We start from the raw sequence: 22,106 nt of genomic DNA on the forward strand, positions 1-22,106 counted from the left end.
TAATTGCATTCAAAAGGTGTAAGTTGTACATTATATTTATTCATTGCACACAGACTGATGCATTCAAATGTTTATTTCATTTAATTTTGATGATTTGAAGTGGCAACAAATGAAAATCCAAAATTCCGTGTGTCACAAAATTAGAATATTACTTAAGGCTAATACAAAAAAGGGATTTTTAGAAATGTTGGCCAACTGAAAAGTATGAAAAAGAAAAATATGAGCATGTACAATACTCAATACTTGGTTGGAGCTCCTTTTGCCTCAATTACTGCGTTAATGCGGCGTGGCATGGAGTCGATGAGTTTCTGGCACTGCTCAGGTGTTATGAGAGCCCAGGTTGCTCTGATAGTGGCCTTCAACTCTTCTGCGTTTTTGGGTCTGGCATTCTGCATCTTCCTTTTCACAATACCCCACAGATTTTCTATGGGGCTAAGGTCAGGGGAGTTGGCGGGCCAATTTAGAACAGAAATACCATGGTCCGTAAACCAGGCACGGGTAGATTTTGCGCTGTGTGCAGGCGCCAAGTCCTGTTGGAACTTGAAATCTCCATCTCCATAGAGCAGGTCAGCAGCAGGAAGCATGAAGTGCTCTAAAACTTGCTGGTAGACGGCTGCGTTGACCCTGGATCTCAGGAAACAGAGTGGACCGACACCAGCAGATGACATGGCACCCAACCATGCAAATTTTGCATTTCCTTTGGAAATCGAGGTCCCAGAGTCTGGAGGAAGACAGGAGAGGCACAGGATCCACGTTGCCTGAAGTCTAGTGTAAAGTTTCCACCATCAGTGATGGTTTGGGGTGCCATGTCATCTGCTGGTGTCGGTCCACTCTGTTTCCTGAGATCCAGGGTCAACGCAGCCGTCTACCAGCAAGTTTTAGAGCACTTCATGCTTCCTGCTGCTGACCTGCTCTATGGAGATGGAGATTTCAAGTTCCAACAGGACTTGGCGCCTGCACACAGCGCAAAATCTACCCGTGCCTGGTTTACGGACCATGGTATTTCTGTTCTAAATTGGCCCGCCAACTCCCCTGACCTTAGCCCCATAGAAAATCTGTGGGGTATTGTGAAAAGGAAGATGCAGAATGCCAGACCCAAAAACGCAGAAGAGTTGAAGGCCACTATCAGAGCAACCTGGGCTCTCATAACACCTGAGCAGTGCCAGAAACTCATCGACTCCATGCCACGCCGCATTAACGCAGTAATTGAGGCAAAAGGAGCTCCAACCAAGTATTGAGTATTGTACATGCTCATATTTTTCATTTTCATACTTTTCAGTTGGCCAACATTTCTAAAAATCCTTTTTTTGTATTAGCCTTAAGTAATATTCTAATTTTGTGACACACGGAATTTTGGATTTTCATTTGTTGCCACTTCAAATCATCAAAATTAAATGAAATAAACATTTGAATGCATCAGTCTGTGTGCAATGAATAAATATAATGTACAAGTTACACCTTTTGAATGCAATTACTGAAATAAATCAAGTTTTTCAAAATATTCTAATTTACTGGCTTTTACCTGTATACTATAATGTAGTAACAGACACGTTCATAACAATATGTAATATGTACAATAAACACACTGCAAGTATATGTATAATTTAGTAACAGACCCATTCATAACAATATGTAATATGTTTTATATACACATTGCAAGTACATAATATAATGTAGTAACAGACACCTTCATAACAATATGTAATATGTACAATATTTGCCCTTTTTTTTTTTTTTTTTTTTTTTTTTACCATTTAGCGTTTTTTAGCATTACCGGAACTTATTTCCCCAGCACATGTATTTCCGTTTCCATAGCAACAGACTTTTGGCAGCAAATGTGTGTTCCTACCTCAGGAAACAAACATGAGTGTGTTCTAATATTGGCAGACTTGGTAACAAACAACAAAGACGACTATTTCTGGACAAATGAGGATTCACAACTTTATCTTTTTGAAGCTGAATATACGGAGGATGAGCTGCTGCTTTTAGAAGCCAGCACGAAGGAAGAGTGAGACGTTGGAGCAGACGGAAGCGGAGAGAGTGAAGTCGGCGTAACTTGACACTTATAATGTGGAACTTGGAGCCATGCTATGCCGACATTAATGGTGTGCTTACCCAAAATAAACCGGAAAAAATGTCACCAGCCAGCTGGACCAAACGGACAACTGTCCCATCGAGTGAGTCACTGTAAAATGTATCATGATCATGCTTGTTAGTACAACTACAGTACATACGCTGTCGAGCTAGCTGTGTACAAACAAAACATGAAATAATACTTTACATATACTGTAATATGATTGTTTATGTTTTTCAGTCAGTACAGATTGGTGTCCTCTTGCATTGTGTTGTGCATTACAAACTCAAAAGCTATTCAGCAATTGATGCTAATGCCGAAGCATGCCCTCGCAAGGCGCTAGAAAAAAAGTTCCTTAGTGTTTGCTGACAATAACAATGTGTCTACAGTTTGGTTATTATACAAGTTACAGAACATAATTAAATATTGTTGAAAGTTTTTGAATGCATTTTTAAAGTGTTTTAGAGGCAGAATTGGTGGCGAACATTAGCTGCATTGCTAGCCACCTAGAACAAGACGATGTTTACATGTCAGAATGCAATTTTTTTTTTAAAAACATTCGTCTGCTTGTCTCTCATAATGATTGTGAACAATAGGCAAACTTCCCAAAAAAAAGTGCAGTTCCTCTATAAGAATTTGCACAATAGATTTTAACACCTTAACCTTTGTTTACGTAAATGGGCAACAAGATGGCATTAGCATTGCATTTGCTTATTGAAAGCTAAAATGCCACGTTGTTGCAACGCTAATGGATCGAAACCAGTTAATTGTGTAGACCAGTAGTGCCCAAAGTGGGGCCCAGGGGCCAAACCTGGCCCATCAAGTAGTTTGGTTTGGCCCGCCAAAGAGTGGCTTCTAAAATGTAATAAATGTTCATACTGACCTCTTTCAAGCTCACTCGGACTGTCCTGATCCAAAATTGATATCGGATATCAGTCCGATACCAGAAAAAACAAGTATTAGATTATGTCAACATGCATGTAAACTTGCATGTAAAATCTACAATATAGTCAAGTGTTTACTTGTGCAAAGCACCCCCCGCGACCCCGAAAGGGACAAGCGGTAGGAAATGGATGGATGCTGCTCAGCCAGTTAACAAAGTTGACATCCAAAAAGCAAAAAACAGAGGTAAACATGCTAGCCTGTAGACTAGGACTAGGAGCTAGCAGCTACACCACAGCAAAGCAGACAATAGCACACAAGCTAGACATACGTAATTGAACAATATTGCAATGTAAAACAGCACATTTGTAAAGTATCAAATAAATATAGTTGCATATTACTTACACATACAAAGTCTCCAAGGTTATTAGAAAGTATCCAGTAACAAACGTGTCCGTATCATTCAACTAACAGTGTCATGATCTTGACTTTATGAATTAATGTGGCCACTGGGGGAAACAAAAAAGCAATTACTACTCTACTTCAACTTAAAGACAGAATGAGTCTATTCCAGACAGTTATTAATAAATAGTTAAGTGTTTTTCATACTGTACCTAACATTGTTCTCATTTCACTTAATCAAACCTTTTCTAACATTCCACACTACTAAACAATACAAGTATGTTCTGTATGATTCCTGCTTATATCAAATGGAATGAATATCGGCCAATACTCAAGGTTCCAATATTGGTATTGTGAAGCTCACACAATCATTGATGGCATGTCTGCAAGACAAACAAACTACTTGTCATCTATCATTGTTCGTCATACTTGCCAACCCTCCCGGATTTTCCGGGAGACTCCCAAATTTCAGCGCCTCTCCCGAAAACCTCCCGGGACAAATTTTCTCCCGAAATTCAGGCACACAATATAAACAGCGTACCTGCCCAATCACGTTATAACTGTAGAATGATCGAGGGCGAGTTCTTGGTTTCTTATGTGGGTTTATTGTTAGGCAGTTTCATTAACGTCCTCCCAGCGCGGCAACAACACACAACAACAGCATTTCGTCTACCATAAAGCAGTTCGTCTGCCGTAAACAGCAATGTTGTGACACTCTTAAACACGACAATACTGCCATCTAGTGCATTTGATGAAAGCACTTTTTGCGTGCCACAAAGCAATGCATCATCAGTGAGGGCGTTCAGCATGGTTAGAAAAATAGTGACAAATAGAACAAGGATGGACAATTCAACCCTTAACTCAACAATGAGTAGATGAGTGTTGTGTGTGTATATGTGTAAATAAATGAACACTGAAATTCAAGTATTTCTTTTATATATATATATATATATATATATATATATGAAATACTTGACTTAGTATTTCTTATATATATATATATATATATGAAATACTTGACTTAGTACTTCTTATATATATATACATATATATATATATATATATATATATATATATATATATATATATATATATATATATATAAAATACTTGACTTGGTGAATCCTCGCTGTAAATATACTCCTCCCCTCTTAATCACGCCCCCAACCACGCCCCCGCCCCCCACCTCCCGAAATCGGAGGTCTCAAGGTTGGCAAGTATGTTGTTTGTTGCCCCTATTAAATTAACCTTATTGTTTACATTTAGTCTGTTTGTGGTTAACACCAAAAAAGCCTACATACTTCACTATGAATGTGAAGACATTTTATTTTAATGAATAACATTTCAATCTAGCGAGTCTTATAACGATTCTTAATTGATCCCAAAAAATCAAAAATCATTTTTATTTTCTCTTAAATATGTCCTGTCCAGCCACTCAGACAAATCATATTGTTGATGTAGATTATCATATCTGCTGTATAGATTTACTTTAGAAAATAAATTGTTGGATACTTCTCTTGTTGCCTTATTTATATTTGACTTTATTAAATGTTTGGGCAGACATTTATTAATTTCTAGGGGTCGTACACAAACAAAAATGTTTCATATATGAATTATCTCATTTTTTCTCAGCAGGATCTGATAAAGGAGATGAACTTGTTGAATCCTGTAAGTGCTTTTATTTCAACTATTAGCCAAACAATGAACAATCTTACATGTAGCACAAGTGACAAAATGGCAGAACACATGAGGATGTTTACTTTGTGTATGTTTGCAGCTGGGAAGCAAACCCCCCTCTGTTATCCCAGCAGTGTGACATCAGCTCGGGCCATGATGCTCTTCAACCTGGGCAGTGCCTACTGCTTACGCAGCGAATATGACAAAGCTCGCAAGTGCCTTCATCAGGTAAACATGGCAGCCATGGATCATTTGACATCAGCTGATTGTTGAAGTGCAAATGTTACGTAGGGCCAGTACTTCCACATTCATGCTCACACTCGCATGCTAACGTGGAAGGACAGTGTGTCAATCAATATATTGGCTTTTGGCTGTGGTTAAAGGGGAACTGCACTTATTTTGGAATTTTGCCAATCACCCACAATCCTTTTGTAAGACAAGAACATATATCTTTATTTTTCATGCATTTTAACTCGGAAATAAGCATTAGCAAATGTCAGCTAACAATGGAGTCAATTTATTTTGCCTATAAAAACATCTAAAAAAAAAAAACCTCCAGGAAGGTTTTATATACACGCTGCAAGTATATATGTAATGTAACATTCATAATAACATGTAATATTTACATATTTTGATCATTTTAAGCATTCAGTGGCGTATTATTTCCACAGATGCATCACAACGTTCACTTTTCCCTTCAACAACAACACTACTATAGCAGACGTAATGAGGGACAACAACGACTACTTTGGGACAAATGATGATCGAGAAACTTCTATTTTTGATCCTTAATATAAGGAGGATAATATAAACGTTTTAGAAGTTGTGTGCTAAACAGATGCAGCTTTAGTGAAACACTAAGCATAATGTAGCAGTATTGCTAAGTGCTAAACACGATATGCAAACATAATAAAACAATCACTTACTGTACAATGTCTGCTCTCACTGGGATAAAGACTTGGCATGTTCATATATTCCCCTTTACATGAACAATTAATCATAATCCTCATGCAAATGTGCAGCAAACAAGCGTCTTTTCGTGTCTTTCTCGCCATAAGTTGGATGTCAAAGTTGACCAACTTGTAGGTTTATGTCCACAACCTTCTACTATCCAGGTGAGAGGCATGATTTATAATCTAGGATTACCTTCCACCAACTCAGAGGCAATGCAGCAGCTCAATATGTCAATATAGCAACATAAGCTGGTTAGCTCTCTGTGATAGTTTGTCTGTGTTAGTGCTTATAATAACAATATCGCTAATACTTAATATTCATGTCACGACATGTAAATGGAGTATTGTTGGCGTTTTATTTATTTTTTTAGAGGGCGTTATGGGTGCAATAGCCACCTAGTACTTGCCGTATTTGATGAGTTAAAATGCATAAAAAAAGAATAAAAACATGTTTTATTTTTATTAATAGGGTTTATAAGCAGTGTTGGGTTAATTACTGAAAAACAGTAACTAGTTATAGTTACTAGTTACTTCATTTCAAAAGTAACTCAGTTACTAACTCAGTTACTTACACCAAAAAGTAATGCGTTACTGTGAAAAGTAACTAGTTACTTTTTTTTTTTTCTTTTTTTTTAAAGCTCCAATTAATGCCCTTTTAGCCTTTATTTCAGTACTGTTATTGCACTGGAGAATAATACAATCTGTTGATCAACTTGACATACATTTGTATCACTGAACTCTGCTAAGCAATGTGGTCGACATACAACACACAAAGACAAAGATATGTTACAAAGGCCAATTTGTTTCTGGGCAGAACAAATTGACAAAACTATTTTAAATAGCTGCAACATAACATACATAAGTAACAAACAGCATAATAACAGCATAGCTGTAAAGCAAGAAAGGCACACACTACATACACAAAGTCTAACCAGGCATTTTTTCCTCAAGAAATTCTGACACAAAATCATGTCTGAAGCCCAGAACACTACACATGTCCCCAGTTTTAGTTTAGAGATAAGGAAAGATTGGCCTGGCCCACTAGCATCCCTCTTTATGATTGACAGAGTGTGTGTACCTTCAGTTCTGAAAGATGAGCAGAGGCAGAGTTAATCCTTACGTGGTGAAGTGTCATTGGAGTCTCTGTCTCTCTTTACTAGCTTCGTCGAAGCATGTTGCTATGTACGGTAGCTTGTTTCAGCAGATTTGAATTGCTGTTTTGGGCAGTAGATGGGATCTTTGATCCAAAGCACAATTTACATTTAACTAAATTGTTATTTTCTTTGTGCTCGACAAAAGAAAAGTAGTGAAAATATCTCCATGTTAGCAAACTCGACTTCTGGCTCCGCCATGATCAGACACGCCCCCCTCCCCCCTCTCCTCCCTCCACACACTCACACACAGAGCGCGTGTCTCTCTCTCTTCTCCGGCTTGTGACACAAGAAGAATCAGAACGATGACACAGCAGCCCTCCGATAAAACACACTTTATACTACAAAAAAAGTAACGTAAAATAACGCAGTAACGCATCATGTAGTAACGGTAACTGAATTACTGAATATAAAAAAATAACGCGTTAGATTACGGTACTAGTTACCGCCGAATCTAACGGCGTTACAGTAACGCGTTACTTTGTAACGCGTTAGTCCCAACACTGTTTATAAGTGATAGGCAACATTCCCCCCAAAAAGTGCAGTTCTATTTTAAGTGCTCTGACTATGTTGAGTAACATTGTCATCTACTGGACGGTTTTGTAACTATATCTCATTCAGTCAGCTGCACACTGTATTAATAAGCCAAGGCAAGCATATAGCGCAAATCTTAAAACAAGTTAAATAAAAAGATAACACTGAAGATTAAGGGGGCAACAGATTTAAAAAAATCACAGTTTGGATCGTATTACCCTTTTGAGTCACGGATTGGACTATTTTTTGAATCATCAAATAAAATATTGCTGATGTAGATTATCTACAGTATATCAGCTGTACAGATTTACTTTCGAAAAGACAAGTTTTGGATACTTCTCTTGTTGCCTTATTTGTATTTGACTTTATTTAATGTTTGGGTATAATTTTATTCAACAAAACCGGTTTTCTTGTAAGTAATATAGAAATTGATCAGAGCGGTTTATCTATTTTATAGAGGAATGTAGTTAATCATAGAACTGGCACCCTATGTTATTAAAATAAGTATAGACTTGGAATTGAATCGAATCATTAACCCCAAGAATTGAATCAAATGGTGTGGTGCCCAAACATTCACAGCCCTACTGATTAGACATTTTAATATATGTGAACATATTAATACATGTGATGTTTCCAAGAATGACAAGACTGCGTCTCTTTTCAGGCTGCATCCATGGTGAACACCAAGGAGATCCCTCATGAAGCCATCCTGTTGGGAGTCTACTTGGAGTTGCAAAACGGTCAGCTCTCACTCACACTACCTTCTATTCTCTCCAAGAATTATTTGTTTTAACAATTTCCTTGGTAATTGGCTATGCTTTAAAACCGACCATTGATGACAGTGTCTGCCATGTGTTCCTGTCAAGTATTTGCCGCTAAAATTCCGATCTCTATTGTTTGTGTCAAGTATTTGTTCACTAGAACATCCAATCTTTGTTTATGTCAAGTCGTTGTCCACTAAAATATCAGATTTTTATTGTTTATATCAAATTTTTGTCATCTAAAACATCCGATCTTTGTTTGTCAAGTATTTGTCCGCTAAAACATCCGATCTTCAGTGTTTGTCAAGTATTTGTCGCTAAAACATTCGATCTTTATTGTTTGTATCAAGTATTTGTCCGCTAGAACACCCAATCTTTATTGTTTATGTCAAGTATTTGTCTGTTAAAACATTGATCTTTATTGTTTGTAAGTATTTGTCTTCTAGAACACCCAATCTTTATTGTTTATGTCAAGTATTTGTCCGTTAAAACATTGATCTTTATTGTTTGTAAGTATTTGTCCGCTAGAACACCCAATCTTTATTGTTTATGTCAAGTATTTGTCCGCTAAAAAATCCAATCTGTGTTTGTCAAGTAATTGTTCACTAAAATATCAGATTTTTATTGTTTATATCAAGTTTTTGTCCGCTAAAACATCCAATCTTTCTTTGTCAAGTATTTGTCCGCTAAAACATCCGATCTTCATTGTTTGTCAAGTATTTGTCGCTAAAACATTCGATCTTTGTTGTTTGTATCAAGTATTTGTCTGCTAGAACACCCAATCTTTATTGTTTATGTCAAGTATTTGTCCGTTAAAACATTGATCTTCATTGTTTGTAAGTATTTGTCCTCTAGAACACCCAATCTTTATTGTTTATGTCAAGTATTTGTCCGCTAAAACATCCAATCTTTGTTTGTCAAGTAATTGTCCACTAAAATATCCGATTTTTATTGTTTATATCAAGTTTTTGTCCGCTAAAACATGCAAATTTTGTCAAGTATTTGTCCGTTAAAACATTGATCTTCATTGTTTGTAAGTATTTGTCCTCTAGAACACCCAATCTTTATTGTTTATGTCAAGTATTTGTCCGTTAAAACATTGATCTTTATTGTTTGTAAGTATTTGTCCGCTAGAACACCCAATCTTTATTGTTTATGTCAAGTATTTGTCCGCTAAAAAATCCAATCTGTGTTTGTCAAGTAATTGTTCACTAAAATATCAGATTTGTATTGTTTATATCAAGTTTTTGTCCGCTAAAACATCCGATCTTTCTTTGTCAAGTATTTGTCCGCTAAAACATCCGATCTTCATTGTTTGTCAAGTATTTGTCGCTAAAACATTCGATCTTTGTTGTTTGTATCAAGTATTTGTCTGCTAGAACACCCAATCTTTATTGTTTATGTCAAGTATTTGTCCGTTAAAACATTGATCTTTATTGTTTGTAAGTATTTGTCCGCTAGAACACCCAATCTTTATTGTTTATGTCAAGTATTTGTCCGCTAAAACATCCAATCTTTGTTTGTCAAGTAATTGTCCACTAAAATATCCGATTTTTATTGTTTATATCAAGTTTTTGTCCGCTAAAACATGCTAATTTTGTCAAGTATTTGTCCGTTAAAACATTGATCTTCATTGTTTGTAAGTATTTGTCCTCTAGAACACCCAATCTTTATTGTTTATGTCAAGTATTTGTCCATTAAAACATTGATCTTTATTGTTTGTATTTGTCCGCTAGAACACCCAATCTTTATTGTTTATGTCAAGTATTTGTCCGCTAAAACATCCAATCTTTGTTTGTCAAGTAATTGTCCACTAAAATATCCGATTTTTATTGTTTATATCAAGTTTTTGTCCGCTAAAACATGCAAATTTTGTCAAGTATTTGTCCGTTAAAACATTGATCTTCATTGTTTGTAAGTATTTGTCCTCTAGAACACCCAATCTTTATTGTTTATGTCAAGTATTTGTCCGTTAAAACATTGATCTTTATTGTTTGTAAGTATTTGTCCGCTAGAACACCCAATCTTTATTGTTTATGTCAAGTATTTGTCCGCTAAAAAATCCAATCTGTGTTTGTCAAGTAATTGTTCACTAAAATATCAGATTTGTATTGTTTATATCAAGTTTTTGTCCGCTAAAACATCCGATCTTTCTTTGTCAAGTATTTGTCCGCTAAAACATCCGATCTTCATTGTTTGTCAAGTATTTGTCGCTAAAACATTCGATCTTTGTTGTTTGTATCAAGTATTTGTCTGCTAGAACACCCAATCTTTATTGTTTATGTCAAGTATTTGTCCGTTAAAACATTGATCTTTATTGTTTGTAAGTATTTGTCCGCTAGAACACCCAATCTTTATTGTTTATGTCAAGTATTTGTCCGCTAAAACATCCAATCTTTGTTTGTCAAGTAATTGTCCACTAAAATATCCGATTTTTATTGTTTATATCAAGTTTTTGTCCGCTAAAACATGCTAATTTTGTCAAGTATTTGTCCGTTAAAACATTGATCTTCATTGTTTGTAAGTATTTGTCCTCTAGAACACCCAATCTTTATTGTTTATGTCAAGTATTTGTCCATTAAAACATTGATCTTTATTGTTTGTATTTGTCCGCTAGAACACCCAATCTTTATTGTTTATGTCAAGTATTTGTCCGCTAAAACATCCAATCTTTGTTTGTCAAGTAATTGTCCACTAAAATATCCGATTTTTATTGTTTACATCAAGTTTTTGTCCGCTAAAACATGCTAATTTTGTCAAGTATTTGTCCGTTAAAACATTGATCTTCATTGTTTGTAAGTATTTGTCCTCTAGAACACCCAATCTTTATTGTTTATGTCAAGTATTTGTCCGTTAAAACATTGATCTTTATTGTTTGTAAGTATTTGTCCGCTAGAACACCCAATCTTTATTGTTTATGTCAAGTATTTGTCCGTTAAAACATCCAATCTTTGTTTGTCAAGTAATTGTCCACTAAAATATCAGATTTTTATTGTTTATATCAAGTTTTTGTCCGCTAAAACATGCTAATTTTGTCAAGTATTTGTCCGTTAAAACATTGATCTTCATTGTTTGTAAGTAGTTGTCCTCTAGAACACCCAATCTTTATTGTTTATGTCAAGTATTTGTCCGTTAAAACATTGATCTTTATTGTTTGTATTTGTCCGCTAGAACACCCAATCTTTATTGTTTATGTCAAGTATTTGTCCGCTAAAACATTCAATCTTTGTTTGTCAAGTAATTGTCCACTAAAATATCCGATTTTTATTGTTTATATCAAGTTTTTGTCCGCTAAAACATGCTAATTTTGTCAAGTATTTGTCCGTTAAAACATTGATCTTCATTGTTTGTAAGTATTTGTCCTCTAGAACACCCAATCTTCATTGTTTATGTCAAGTATTTGTCCGTTAAAACATTGATCTTTATTGTTTGTAAGTATTTGTCCACTAGAACACCCAATCTTTATTGTTTATGTCAAGTATTTGTCCGTTAAAACATCCAATCTTTGTTTGTCAAGTAATTGTCCACTAAAATATCAGATTTTTATTGTTTATATCAAGTTTTTGTCCGCTAAAACATGCTAATTTTGTCAAGTATTTGTCCGTTAAAACATTGATCTTCATTGTTTGTAAGTAGTTGTCCTCTAGAACACCCAATCTTTATTGTTTATGTCAAGTATTTGTCCGTTAAAACATTGATCTTTATTGTTTGTAAGTATTTGTCCGCTAGAACACCCAATCTTTATTGTTTATGTCAAGTATTTGTCCGCTAAAACATTCAATCTTTGTTTGTCAAGTAATTGTCCACTAAAATATCCGATTTTTATTGTTTATATCAAGTTTTTGTCCGCTAAAACATGCTAATTTTGTCAAGTATTTGTCCGTTAAAACATTGATCTTCATTGTTTGTAAGTATTTGTCCTCTAGAACACCCAATCTTCATTGTTTATGTCAAGTATTTGTCCGTTAAAACATTGATCTTTATTGTTTGTAAGTATTTGTCCACTAGAACACCCAATCTTTATTGTTTATGTCAAGTATTTGTCCGCTAAAACATCCAATCTTTGTTTGTCAAGTAATTGTCCACTAAAATATCCGATTTTTATTGTTTATATCAAGTTTTTGTCCGCTAAAACATGCTAATTTTGTCAAGTATTTGTCCATTAAAACGTTGATCTTCATTGTTTGTAAGTATTTGTCCTCTAGAACAGTGGTCCCCAACCTTTTTGTATCTGTGGACCGGTCAACCGGGGGAGGGGGGGTGGTATTTTATTTTTTTTGTTTGTTTGTCATAAAATAATACAATCATGTGTGCTTACGGACTGTATCCCTGCAGACTGTATTGATATATATTGATATATAATGTAGGAACCAGAAATATTAATAACAGAAAGAAACAACCCTTTTGCGTGAATGAGTGTAAATTGGGGAGGGAGGTTTTTTGGGTTGGTGCACTAATTGTAAGTGTATCTTGTGTTTTTTATGTTGATTTAATTAAAAAAATAAAAAACATTTTTTATTTATTTTTTTATTTTTTTCTTGTGCGGCCCGGTACCAATCGATCCACGGACCGGTACCGAGCCACGGCCCGGTGGTTGGAGACCACTGCTCTAGAACACCCAATCTTTATTGTTTATGTCATGTATTTGTCTGCTAAAACAGTGGTCTCCAACCTTTTTGTAACTGCGGACCGGTCAACGCTTGGGGGTGTTGGAACATCTTTAGTATTTTTTTTTTTTTGTCATAAAAAAATACAATCACGTGTGCTTACGGACTGTATCCCTGCAGACTGTATTGATATATATTGATGTATAATGTAGGAACCAGAAATATTTAAAAAAATAATAATAATAATAATTTTTTCTATTTCTCTATTTCTACCAATCGATCCACGGACCGGTGGTTGGAGACCACTGCGCTAAAACATCCAATCTTTGTCAAGTAATTGTCCACTAAATTATCAGATTTTTATTGTTTGTATCAAGTTTTTGTCCGCTAAAACATGCAAACTTTGTCAAGTATTTGTTCATTAAAACATCCAATCTTTATTGTTAAGTATTTACCGCTAACACATCTGATCTTTGTTTGTCAAGTATTTGCCGCTAAAACACCCAGTCTATATTGTTTATGTCAAGTATTTGTTCTCTAAAACATCTGATCTTGTTGTTTGTCAAGTATTTGCCGCCTAAACATCTAATCTATATTGTTTGTCAAGTATTTGTCCGCGAGCAGATCCGATAGGGGGGCACCACACAATTCTATTCGACTCGATTCCTGGGGGTAAAGATTCGATTCTGAATTCATTTTCAATTCAAAACGATTCTCGCTATAAATTCAATACTTTTTAAAAACGTTGGGTGACAGTTCCATGATTAACTACAGCAGGCCCGGCCCTAACCAATCTGGCGCCCTAGGCAAGATTTTAGGTGGCGCCCCCCACATTGGCAGTGAAGTGTATATACTCACAAGAAACCGAATAGCTTTATCTTTGACCTTTTTTTTTTACTTACAACTATACCTAATATATAAAGGGGTGGACAAGTGACTATTACCTGCAGGGCAAACATTAGCTAACCAGAAGGCAATAACAATGTAAACAAAAAACACCTGCTTAAAAGATCTAATACCTGAGGAATGTAAGGTGGGAGTACAGTAATTACCTAACGTTACATTATTATTTTCCATAACAATTTAGCCCCCTCCACAATATTAACCCGACGTTAAGACAGAACTAGCTATTTATTGATTAGCAATTGCCGAATCATGTAACATTAGCTTAATGCTAACAAGCCAGGTTACTATCACATTCTGTAACAGACAAATAATTTCATGTAGGCTAACGCTACCTACCTGCTACCTCTGTCTTTTCTCGTTTCTACTCCTCTTCTTTTCTCTTTTTTCTTCCTTGGGCACCTGACAGTTTTGGCCGTTTTGACATCTTGTGTTGATTTTTTGATGTGGTGACGTCCAAAAAGAGTCATGATACGGGAACGGAGGGGGCGCACCGTGCGCGGGAGGGGGGGGGCGTAATGTTGTAACAAATAATATTTCTATTAAATAGGCTTTACTTTGCATTTTAATTAACGTGGGATTATTTTTTGTATTTAGAAATAATAGTACCAACTTTTTTTTTTTTTTTTTTTTTTTTTTTCTCCAACATTTGTGGCACTGGCGTGGCGCCCCCTGATGGACGGCGCCCTTAGCATTTGCCTATATGGCCTATGCCATGGGCCGGCCCTGAACTACAGTCCTCCATAAAATAGACAAACACCTCTGATCAATTTTTATTGTGTATTTATTATTTACTTACGTAAATTATGACTTATTACTTCGAAGAAAACTGGTGTTGTTTAATACAATTCTACCCAAACATTTAATTAAGGCAACAAGTGTATTTGCCGCTAAAATAGTTAAAAGATAGTTAAAGAAATTAAATAAAACATGTTTTTTTCCCCTAGCCAAAAAAAGTTAGCATCCAACATTTCTCTTTTCTAAACTAAATGCATACACCAAAATAATGATTTGTCTGAGTGGCTGGACAGGACAGATTGAAAAATAAAAATAGATTTGACTTTTTTTTTTTTTTTTAATCGATTAATTTTTTAAATGATAAGAATCACGAGTTATTAAAAATCTAATTATTTGACACCTTAACACCCAATCTTTATTGTTTATGTCAAATATTTGTCTGCTGTGTCCAGGCAACACCCAGCTGGCCTTGCAGATCATCAAACGGAACCAACTGCTGCCCACAGTGACCCAGAGGTTGTCCCCGGACTCTCGCAAGAAAGCTGTGCAGCTGCCATTATCCTTCCCCCAAGTCCAGCGTAAATGAGCCTCCTTTGACCCCGCTGACACTCTGAGCAGCCTTGATATTTATTAAGCTTCTTCCCTCAGCACCAGAGCTGGTTTCAAATGCAAAACTAACCACTGGCTGACTGCTGGGACGCATGGTCACATGTTCATAGACTGAGGCTTCTTCAGGCCATCGTTATTTTTTAAGTCATCTGTCTGAATCACAAAATAAATTTTTATTTACTTTGACATGCTAATCTCGGATCTCCTTTTTACACTTACACTGTACCCACGTTGGGACTTGTTTGATATGGGATTTGGTACTTGAGCAGTAAATATACTTGGACTAAAATATCAGCCTGATCTGAGAAGACGCAACTCTTCAGTCATCATGTAGGCTGCAGACTAGGAATGGTACTAAGCTAGAACATGCTACATGAATTTTAAAGACTCTGATGCGTTGTGTTCAAGAAGCAACGCAGTTTATTACTTCAACTCCTTTAACCTGCTTTTCCATTCAATTTGCCACAGGAATTTTGCCAGTCGCATATTCTACAGCAAATGATTCCCTATTAAGATACAAAATGCATTCATTTTTTACTGTGCAGAGTGACAAGTCAGCTGGAGTTTCCAGGAATTGTGTACAGATCCTTGCAACATGGGGCGATTGTCTCGGGTGAATGGCACAACAATGGGTCTCAGGATCTCGTCACTGTATAAAATGTACTTGCGTTCGTTGTCCATAACACAGGGTTCATACGGATGCTTAAAAACCTTGAAAATGCTTGGATTTTAATGTGTTTTCAAGGTTTGAAAAATGCTTGAATTTTGGGTGAAGTGCTTGTGAATGCTTGGAAATGTTCATCATATTTCTCGGCAGTCTGACTCAATAGGCTAATTATAAAATGGAAAAAAAAAAAAATAAGTTTACTTAAAATGAAAGCTACACGCTTGATCTGTTGGCTTTGCACCAGCCCTTACATTAGGTTGAGGACAGTGGTGCATCGGTCCATCATGCCGGGAGGTTGTCGTTTTAATGAACATTGGATGGAAAATGACAAATACAAACTTTGGATAAAACGTGGACCAAATCCACGTGTAGCCTGCTGCAAAGTATGCAAAAAGGAAACCCAGCTTTTCGCAATGGGAGAGTCTGCTCTCTCGAGTCATATGAAAGGTAAGCCACAGAGATTACTAGCCCTACAAGTTAACTAACGTTAGCTAAAGTTTTGTTTTCTAACCTTTTGGTAAATGCTAGGCCTAAACTGAGATCAGTACTAGATTACATGTTAATTACAGACAGTTATTACGAGCTATGAAAGGAAAAAAGCGAGCATTTGTCAATGATAAATTATAATGTTAAGAACTTCCCTCAACTAAAAATCGTTTTGTTATCATATCATTGAATTTGGACACTAGGGGTTCATATTCTAAGACTTAGTGTATGTTCCCCTAGTGTCCAAATAACTCTAAATTGAGTCTTTGTTACTTAGAATCTAAGTAACAAAGACTCAATTTAGAGTTATTTGGACACTAGGAGAACATGCACGTCTTTGTTACTTAGATTCTAAGTAACAAAGACTCAATTTAGAGTTATTTGGACACTAGGAGAACATGCACGTCTTTGTTACTTAGATTCTAAGTAACAAAGACTCAATTTAGAGTTATTTGGACACTAGGAGAACATGCACGTCTTTGTTACTTAGATTCTAAGTAACAAAGACTCAATTTAGAGTTATTTGGACACTAGGGGAACATATTCTAAGTAGCAAAGACTTAATTTAGAGTTATTTGGACACTAGGGGAACATATTCTAAGTAACAAAGACTCAATTTAGAGTTATTTGGACACTAGGGGAACCTATTCTAAGACTTAGAATAGGTTCCCCTAGTGTCCAAATAGCTCTAAATTAAGTCTGTTACTTAGAATATGTTCCCCTAGTGTCCAAATAACTCTAAATTGAGTCTTTGTTACTTGGAATCTAAGTAACAAAGACTCAATTTAGAGTTATTTGGACACTAGGGGAACATGCACGTCTTTGTTACTTAGATTATAAGTAACAAAGACTCAATTTAGAGTTATTTGGACACTAGGGGAACATATTCTAAGTAACAAAGACTCAATTTAGAGTTATTTGGACACAAGGGGAACATATTCTAAGTAACAAAGACTCAATTTAGAGATATTTGGACACGAGGGGAACATATTCTAAGTAACAGACTCAATTTAGAGATATTTGGACACGAGGGGAACATATTCTAAGACTTAGAATATGTTCCCCTCGTGTCCAAATAACTCTAAATTGAGTCTTTGTTACTTAGAATCTAAGTAACAGACTCAATTTAGAGTTATTTGGACACTAGGGGAACATGCACGTCTTTATTACTTAGATTCTAAGTAACAAAGACTCAATTTAGAGTTATTTGGACACTAGGGGAACATATTCTAAGTAACAAAGACTTAATTTAGAGTTATTTGGACACTAGGGGAACATATTCTAAGTAACAAAGACTCAATTTAGAGTTATTTGGACACTAGGGGAACATATTCTAAGTAACAAAGACTTAATTTAGAGTTATTTGGACACTAGGGGAACATATTCTAAGTAACAAAGACTCAATTTAGAGTTATTTGGACACTAGGGGAACCTATTCTAAGACTTAGAATAGGTTCCCCTAGTGTCCAAATAGCTCTAAATTAAGTCTGTCACTTAGAATATGTTCCCCTAGTGTTCAAATAACTCTAAATTGAGTCTTTGTTACTTGGAATCTAAGTAACAAAGACTCAATTTAGAGTTATTTGGACACTAGGGGAACATGCACGTTTTTGTTATTTAGATTCTAAGTAACAAAGACTCAATTTAGAGTTATTTGGACACTAGGGGAACATATTCTAAGTAACAAAGACTACATTTAGAGCTATTTGGACACTAGGGGAACATATTCTAAGTAACAAAGACTTAGTTTAGAATTATTTGGACACTAGGGGAACATATTCTAAGTAATAAAGACTTAATTTAGAGTTATTTGGTTAGGGTTAGGGTTATAATAAGGCCATGCCGAATAAGGCATTAAGTACTTAATAATGACTAGTTAAGAGCCAATATGTTACTAATTTGCATGTTAACAAACAACTAATTAATGGTGAATATGTTCCCCGTACTAAAGTGTTACCATGTTTTTTTTACTGGTGCATGAACATCACCTTGTTCAAACAACAAAACCAACACAGTGCATAAACTCACAACAAATGACACACCTGCAAATCAGTCTGACTTCTGCTGTTGCCGTATCCATAATACGCCGACAAGGGAGAAGTTTTTATTTTCACACGATGAGTCGGGTGTGTTTTGACCTCCGCCGAACCCCTGAGGCCGACTTGCCGAACCCCTAGGGTTCGATCGAACCCAGGTTAAGAACCACTGGACTAAACGTATAAGATTTCATGGGATTTAGCGATTAAGAGTGACAGATTGTTTGGTAAACGTATAGCATGTTCTATATGTTAGTTATTTGAATGACTCTTACCATAATGTTACGTTAACATACCAGGCACGTTCTCAGTTGGTTATTTATGCCTCATATAACGTACACTTATTCAGCCTGTTGTTCACTATTCTTTATTTTAAATTGCTTTTCAAATGTCTATTGTTGGTGTTGGGTTTTATCAAATAAATTTCCCCCAATAATGCGACTTATGTTTTTTTCCTTCTTTATTATGCATTTTTGGCCGGTGCGACTTATACTCCGGAGCGACTGACACTCTGAAAAATACGGTATAATAAGTCTCTTTTTCTTTTTAATAAGTTATTCTGAAGGTAACCAATAATAAATAAAATACTTCTTACCATTAGTGAGACTTCTGGTGCTGATGGCTTTGTAGTCTGGTTAAGTGGTTATTTTTAACACTGATTACCAGCGGAATTATTCATTACTTATCGTGTTAAGCAATGTCAGCTAGGATTTATCTGAGAGCCAGATGCAGTCATCAAAAGAGCCACATCTGGCTCTAGAGCCATAGGTTCCCTACCCCTGCTCTAGTATATCAAGTATAGAGTTTGTAGCCATTTGTTTATGCACTCTGTCTGAAGAGCGTTCATAGAAAACAGCAGAATAAAAGCCTGCGTCAAACGTTTCCCGTCTGCAACTGAGTCCTCATTCTTGTCCTAACAAGTAGAGGGCCACAAAATATGGGCCTAAGTGTCACAAATGACCCCCGATCTTTGAGTTTGACACCTATGCACGAAACCATCCAGGCACACAGGTACTGTTATCCGCACTTTTACTTTGAAAATAAAAATGTGGAGGGAAAAAAATAAAAATGTTGTTGCCAAAATAGTAAAAAAAATATCCTTTTTAGGTTCGTTTTTTTTGTTTCTGTTTAAGAGGGATATACATTTGTCATATGAAATAAAAATCCAACCATTTTTAGATGTCGTTATTGCGCTTTGAAACCCATCCATCCATTTTCTACCGCTTGTCCCTTTTTGGGGTCACTGGAGCCGTCGCGGGGGTCACTGGCAGAGGTGGGTAGTAACGCGCTACATTTACTCCGTTACATCTACTTGAGTAACTTTTGGGATAAATTGTACTTCTAAGAGTAGTTTTAATGCAACATACTTTTACTTGAGTATATTTATAGAGAAGAAACGCTACTTTTACTCCGCTACTTTTATCTACATTCAGCTCGCTACTCGCTACTAATTTTTATCGATCTGTTAATGCACGCTTTGTTTGTTTTGGTCCGTCAGACAGACCTCCATCGTGCCTGCGTTTCAACAAATAGTCACTGGTGACGTTCACTCCGTTCCACCAATCAGATGCAGTCACTGGTGACGTTGGACCAATCAAACAGAGCCAGGCGGTCACATGACCTGACTTAAACAAGTAGAAGAACTTATTGGGGTGTTACCATTTAGTGGTCAATTGTACGGAATGTGTACTGTACTGTGCAATCTACTAATAAAAGTTCCAATCAATCAATCAAAAGTGTGAAGGAAAAAATACCCTTTTTTATTTCAACCGTACATCCCGTCAAAAGCCTAAAGACTGACTGCACAGTTCCTGTCTTCACAATAAAAGTGCCGCTCCATCGCGCCTGCGCTTTCAAAATAAGAGTCTCCGAAAGCCTGCGCAAACAAGCTAGCAAGCTACGGAGTTTGCAGCCAATGTATTTCTTGTAAAGTGTATAAAAACGAATATGGAAGCTGGACATATAAGATGCCAAAAACCAACCACTTTCATGTGGTATTAGACAGAAAGGAGGAACTTTTTTTCTCCTCCATTTGAAAACGTGGACGTTATCATCACTACTGTCTGATTCCAATCAATGCAAGTCATCAGAATCAGGTAATACACCAACTTATATTCTTGTCTTCATGAAAGAAAGGAATCTATATGTGTTAAACATGCATGTATATTCATTAAAACACCTTTAACATGTAAACAAAAACGGCAAAAAAAATAAATATAAATTATATATATCAATCTATGTATGTATATATATGTGTGTATATATATATATATATGTATATGTGTGTGTGTGTGTGTGTGTGTATATATATATATATATATATATATATATATATATATATATATATATATATATATATATATGTGTGTATGTTACTCATCAGTTACTAGTACTTGAGTAGTTTTTTTACAACATACTTTTTACTTTTACTCAAGTAAATATTTGGGTGACTACTCCTTACTTTTACTTGAGTAATAAATCTCTAAAGTAACAGTACTCTTACTTGAGTACAATTTCTGGCTACTCTAGCCACCTCTGGTCACTGGAGCCTATCAGCTACAGTCGGGCGGAAGGCGGGGTACACCCTGGACAAGTCGCCCCCTCATCGCAGCGCTTTGAAACCAAATATTAAAAAAAATGTATTTTAATTTTTTTTTAAATTCAAATCAACCAGTCTTTTTGTTAATTAATTTCGAAACGATCAAAACACCGACAGTGATCCTGTTCCTTCCGTTCATACACGGACCGATAGTGAGTTTTTAGAGTCCAAAGTGAGTTTTTTGATTGATTGAAACTTTTATTAGTAGATTGCACAGTACAGTACATATTCCGTACAATTGACCACTAAATGGTAACACCCGAATACGTTTTTCAACTTGAGTTTCTAGCGCCGTCCATTAAGCGGCGCTAGAAAAACTATCAATAATATTCCGTAGAAGAAGAAAAAGCGGAAGCAGGACAAACAAACATTGTCAGGTGAAGAATATAAAGTAGACAAGATTTGTCAGTCGCTAATATTAATATACTATCACAAATATGTGTGCGACTTTAATGTGACAAATTATTTCATGCTCGTTAACAAGCTATCGTCTTTGATGCTAACTGTAGCCGTGATGTTTTAACACGGCAAACAATAACAATCGCGACTCTTACGTCATGTAGTAGTTGAAATAGTTCCCATTAAACGAAGACATTCTTTTTTTAAATATCCATATTGCATTTGTTGATAATTACCGTCTGAAATAGTGTTTAAATCTGAACTGTATGAAGTCATCTTGTGTCATTTGGAAACACTAATAGTCCTGAATAAGTGCCTCCATCATCTTTATTCTGTCTTGTGCTGGCAGGACCATGAAGGTTGGAAGTTGATGTGTCCAACAGCATCAGACATGTCAGTCCACTGCCTCCTGCGCTGCACCGCCAGGTAAATCTTTACATACAAACATCTGGACCCGCCAACAAAATCCACCTGACAAGATGACGTCATAATTATTCACATAATTGACTACATCTCTTACAATTCAGGAACACATTCTATCCTGGTAGATGTTCTTGTACACGCACAAGTGTTCTCATGTTAAAGGAGAACGGCACTTTTTTTTTTGGAATCGTTTATTGCAGTGGTC

The 22,106-nt window shown here is 35.9% G+C and overlaps 2 protein-coding genes across 6 annotated transcripts in view; both read left to right on the plus strand.

Annotated features, from left to right (window-relative positions):
* Positions 1-15,477, plus strand: part of cnot10 (CCR4-NOT transcription complex, subunit 10) — a 61,153-nt gene extending 45,676 nt beyond the window's left edge. For 3 of the 4 annotated variants that reach the window (XM_072915540.1, XM_061983448.2, XM_061983451.2), the window contains exons 16-19: positions 4,991-5,026; positions 5,136-5,263; positions 8,338-8,413; positions 15,135-15,477. In XM_072915540.1, coding sequence (XP_072771641.1) covers positions 4,991-5,026; positions 5,136-5,263; positions 8,338-8,413; positions 15,135-15,268 — 374 coding nt within the window. In that variant the 3' untranslated portion in view covers positions 15,269-15,477. The remainder of the gene's footprint in view (positions 1-4,990; positions 5,027-5,135; positions 5,264-8,337; positions 8,414-15,134) is intronic. The other variant, XM_061983450.2, reaches the window with a different exon arrangement.
* A 3,967-nt stretch (positions 15,478-19,444) lies between these two features.
* The window catches only part of tcaim (T cell activation inhibitor, mitochondrial), a 37,368-nt gene continuing 34,706 nt past the window's right edge, over positions 19,445-22,106 (plus strand). The window contains exons 1-2 of one of the 2 annotated variants that reach the window (XM_061983124.1): positions 19,445-19,491; positions 21,828-21,904. In XM_061983124.1, coding sequence (XP_061839108.1) covers positions 21,849-21,904 — 56 coding nt within the window. In that variant the 5' untranslated portion in view covers positions 19,445-19,491; positions 21,828-21,848. Of the gene's footprint in view, positions 19,492-21,371; positions 21,457-21,827; positions 21,905-22,106 lie in introns of those variants that run through there. The other variant, XM_061983123.2, reaches the window with a different exon arrangement.

Source organism: Nerophis lumbriciformis, linkage group LG21, assembly GCF_033978685.3.
Source record: "Nerophis lumbriciformis linkage group LG21, RoL_Nlum_v2.1, whole genome shotgun sequence".
Taxonomy (NCBI): domain Eukaryota; kingdom Metazoa; phylum Chordata; class Actinopteri; order Syngnathiformes; family Syngnathidae; genus Nerophis; species Nerophis lumbriciformis.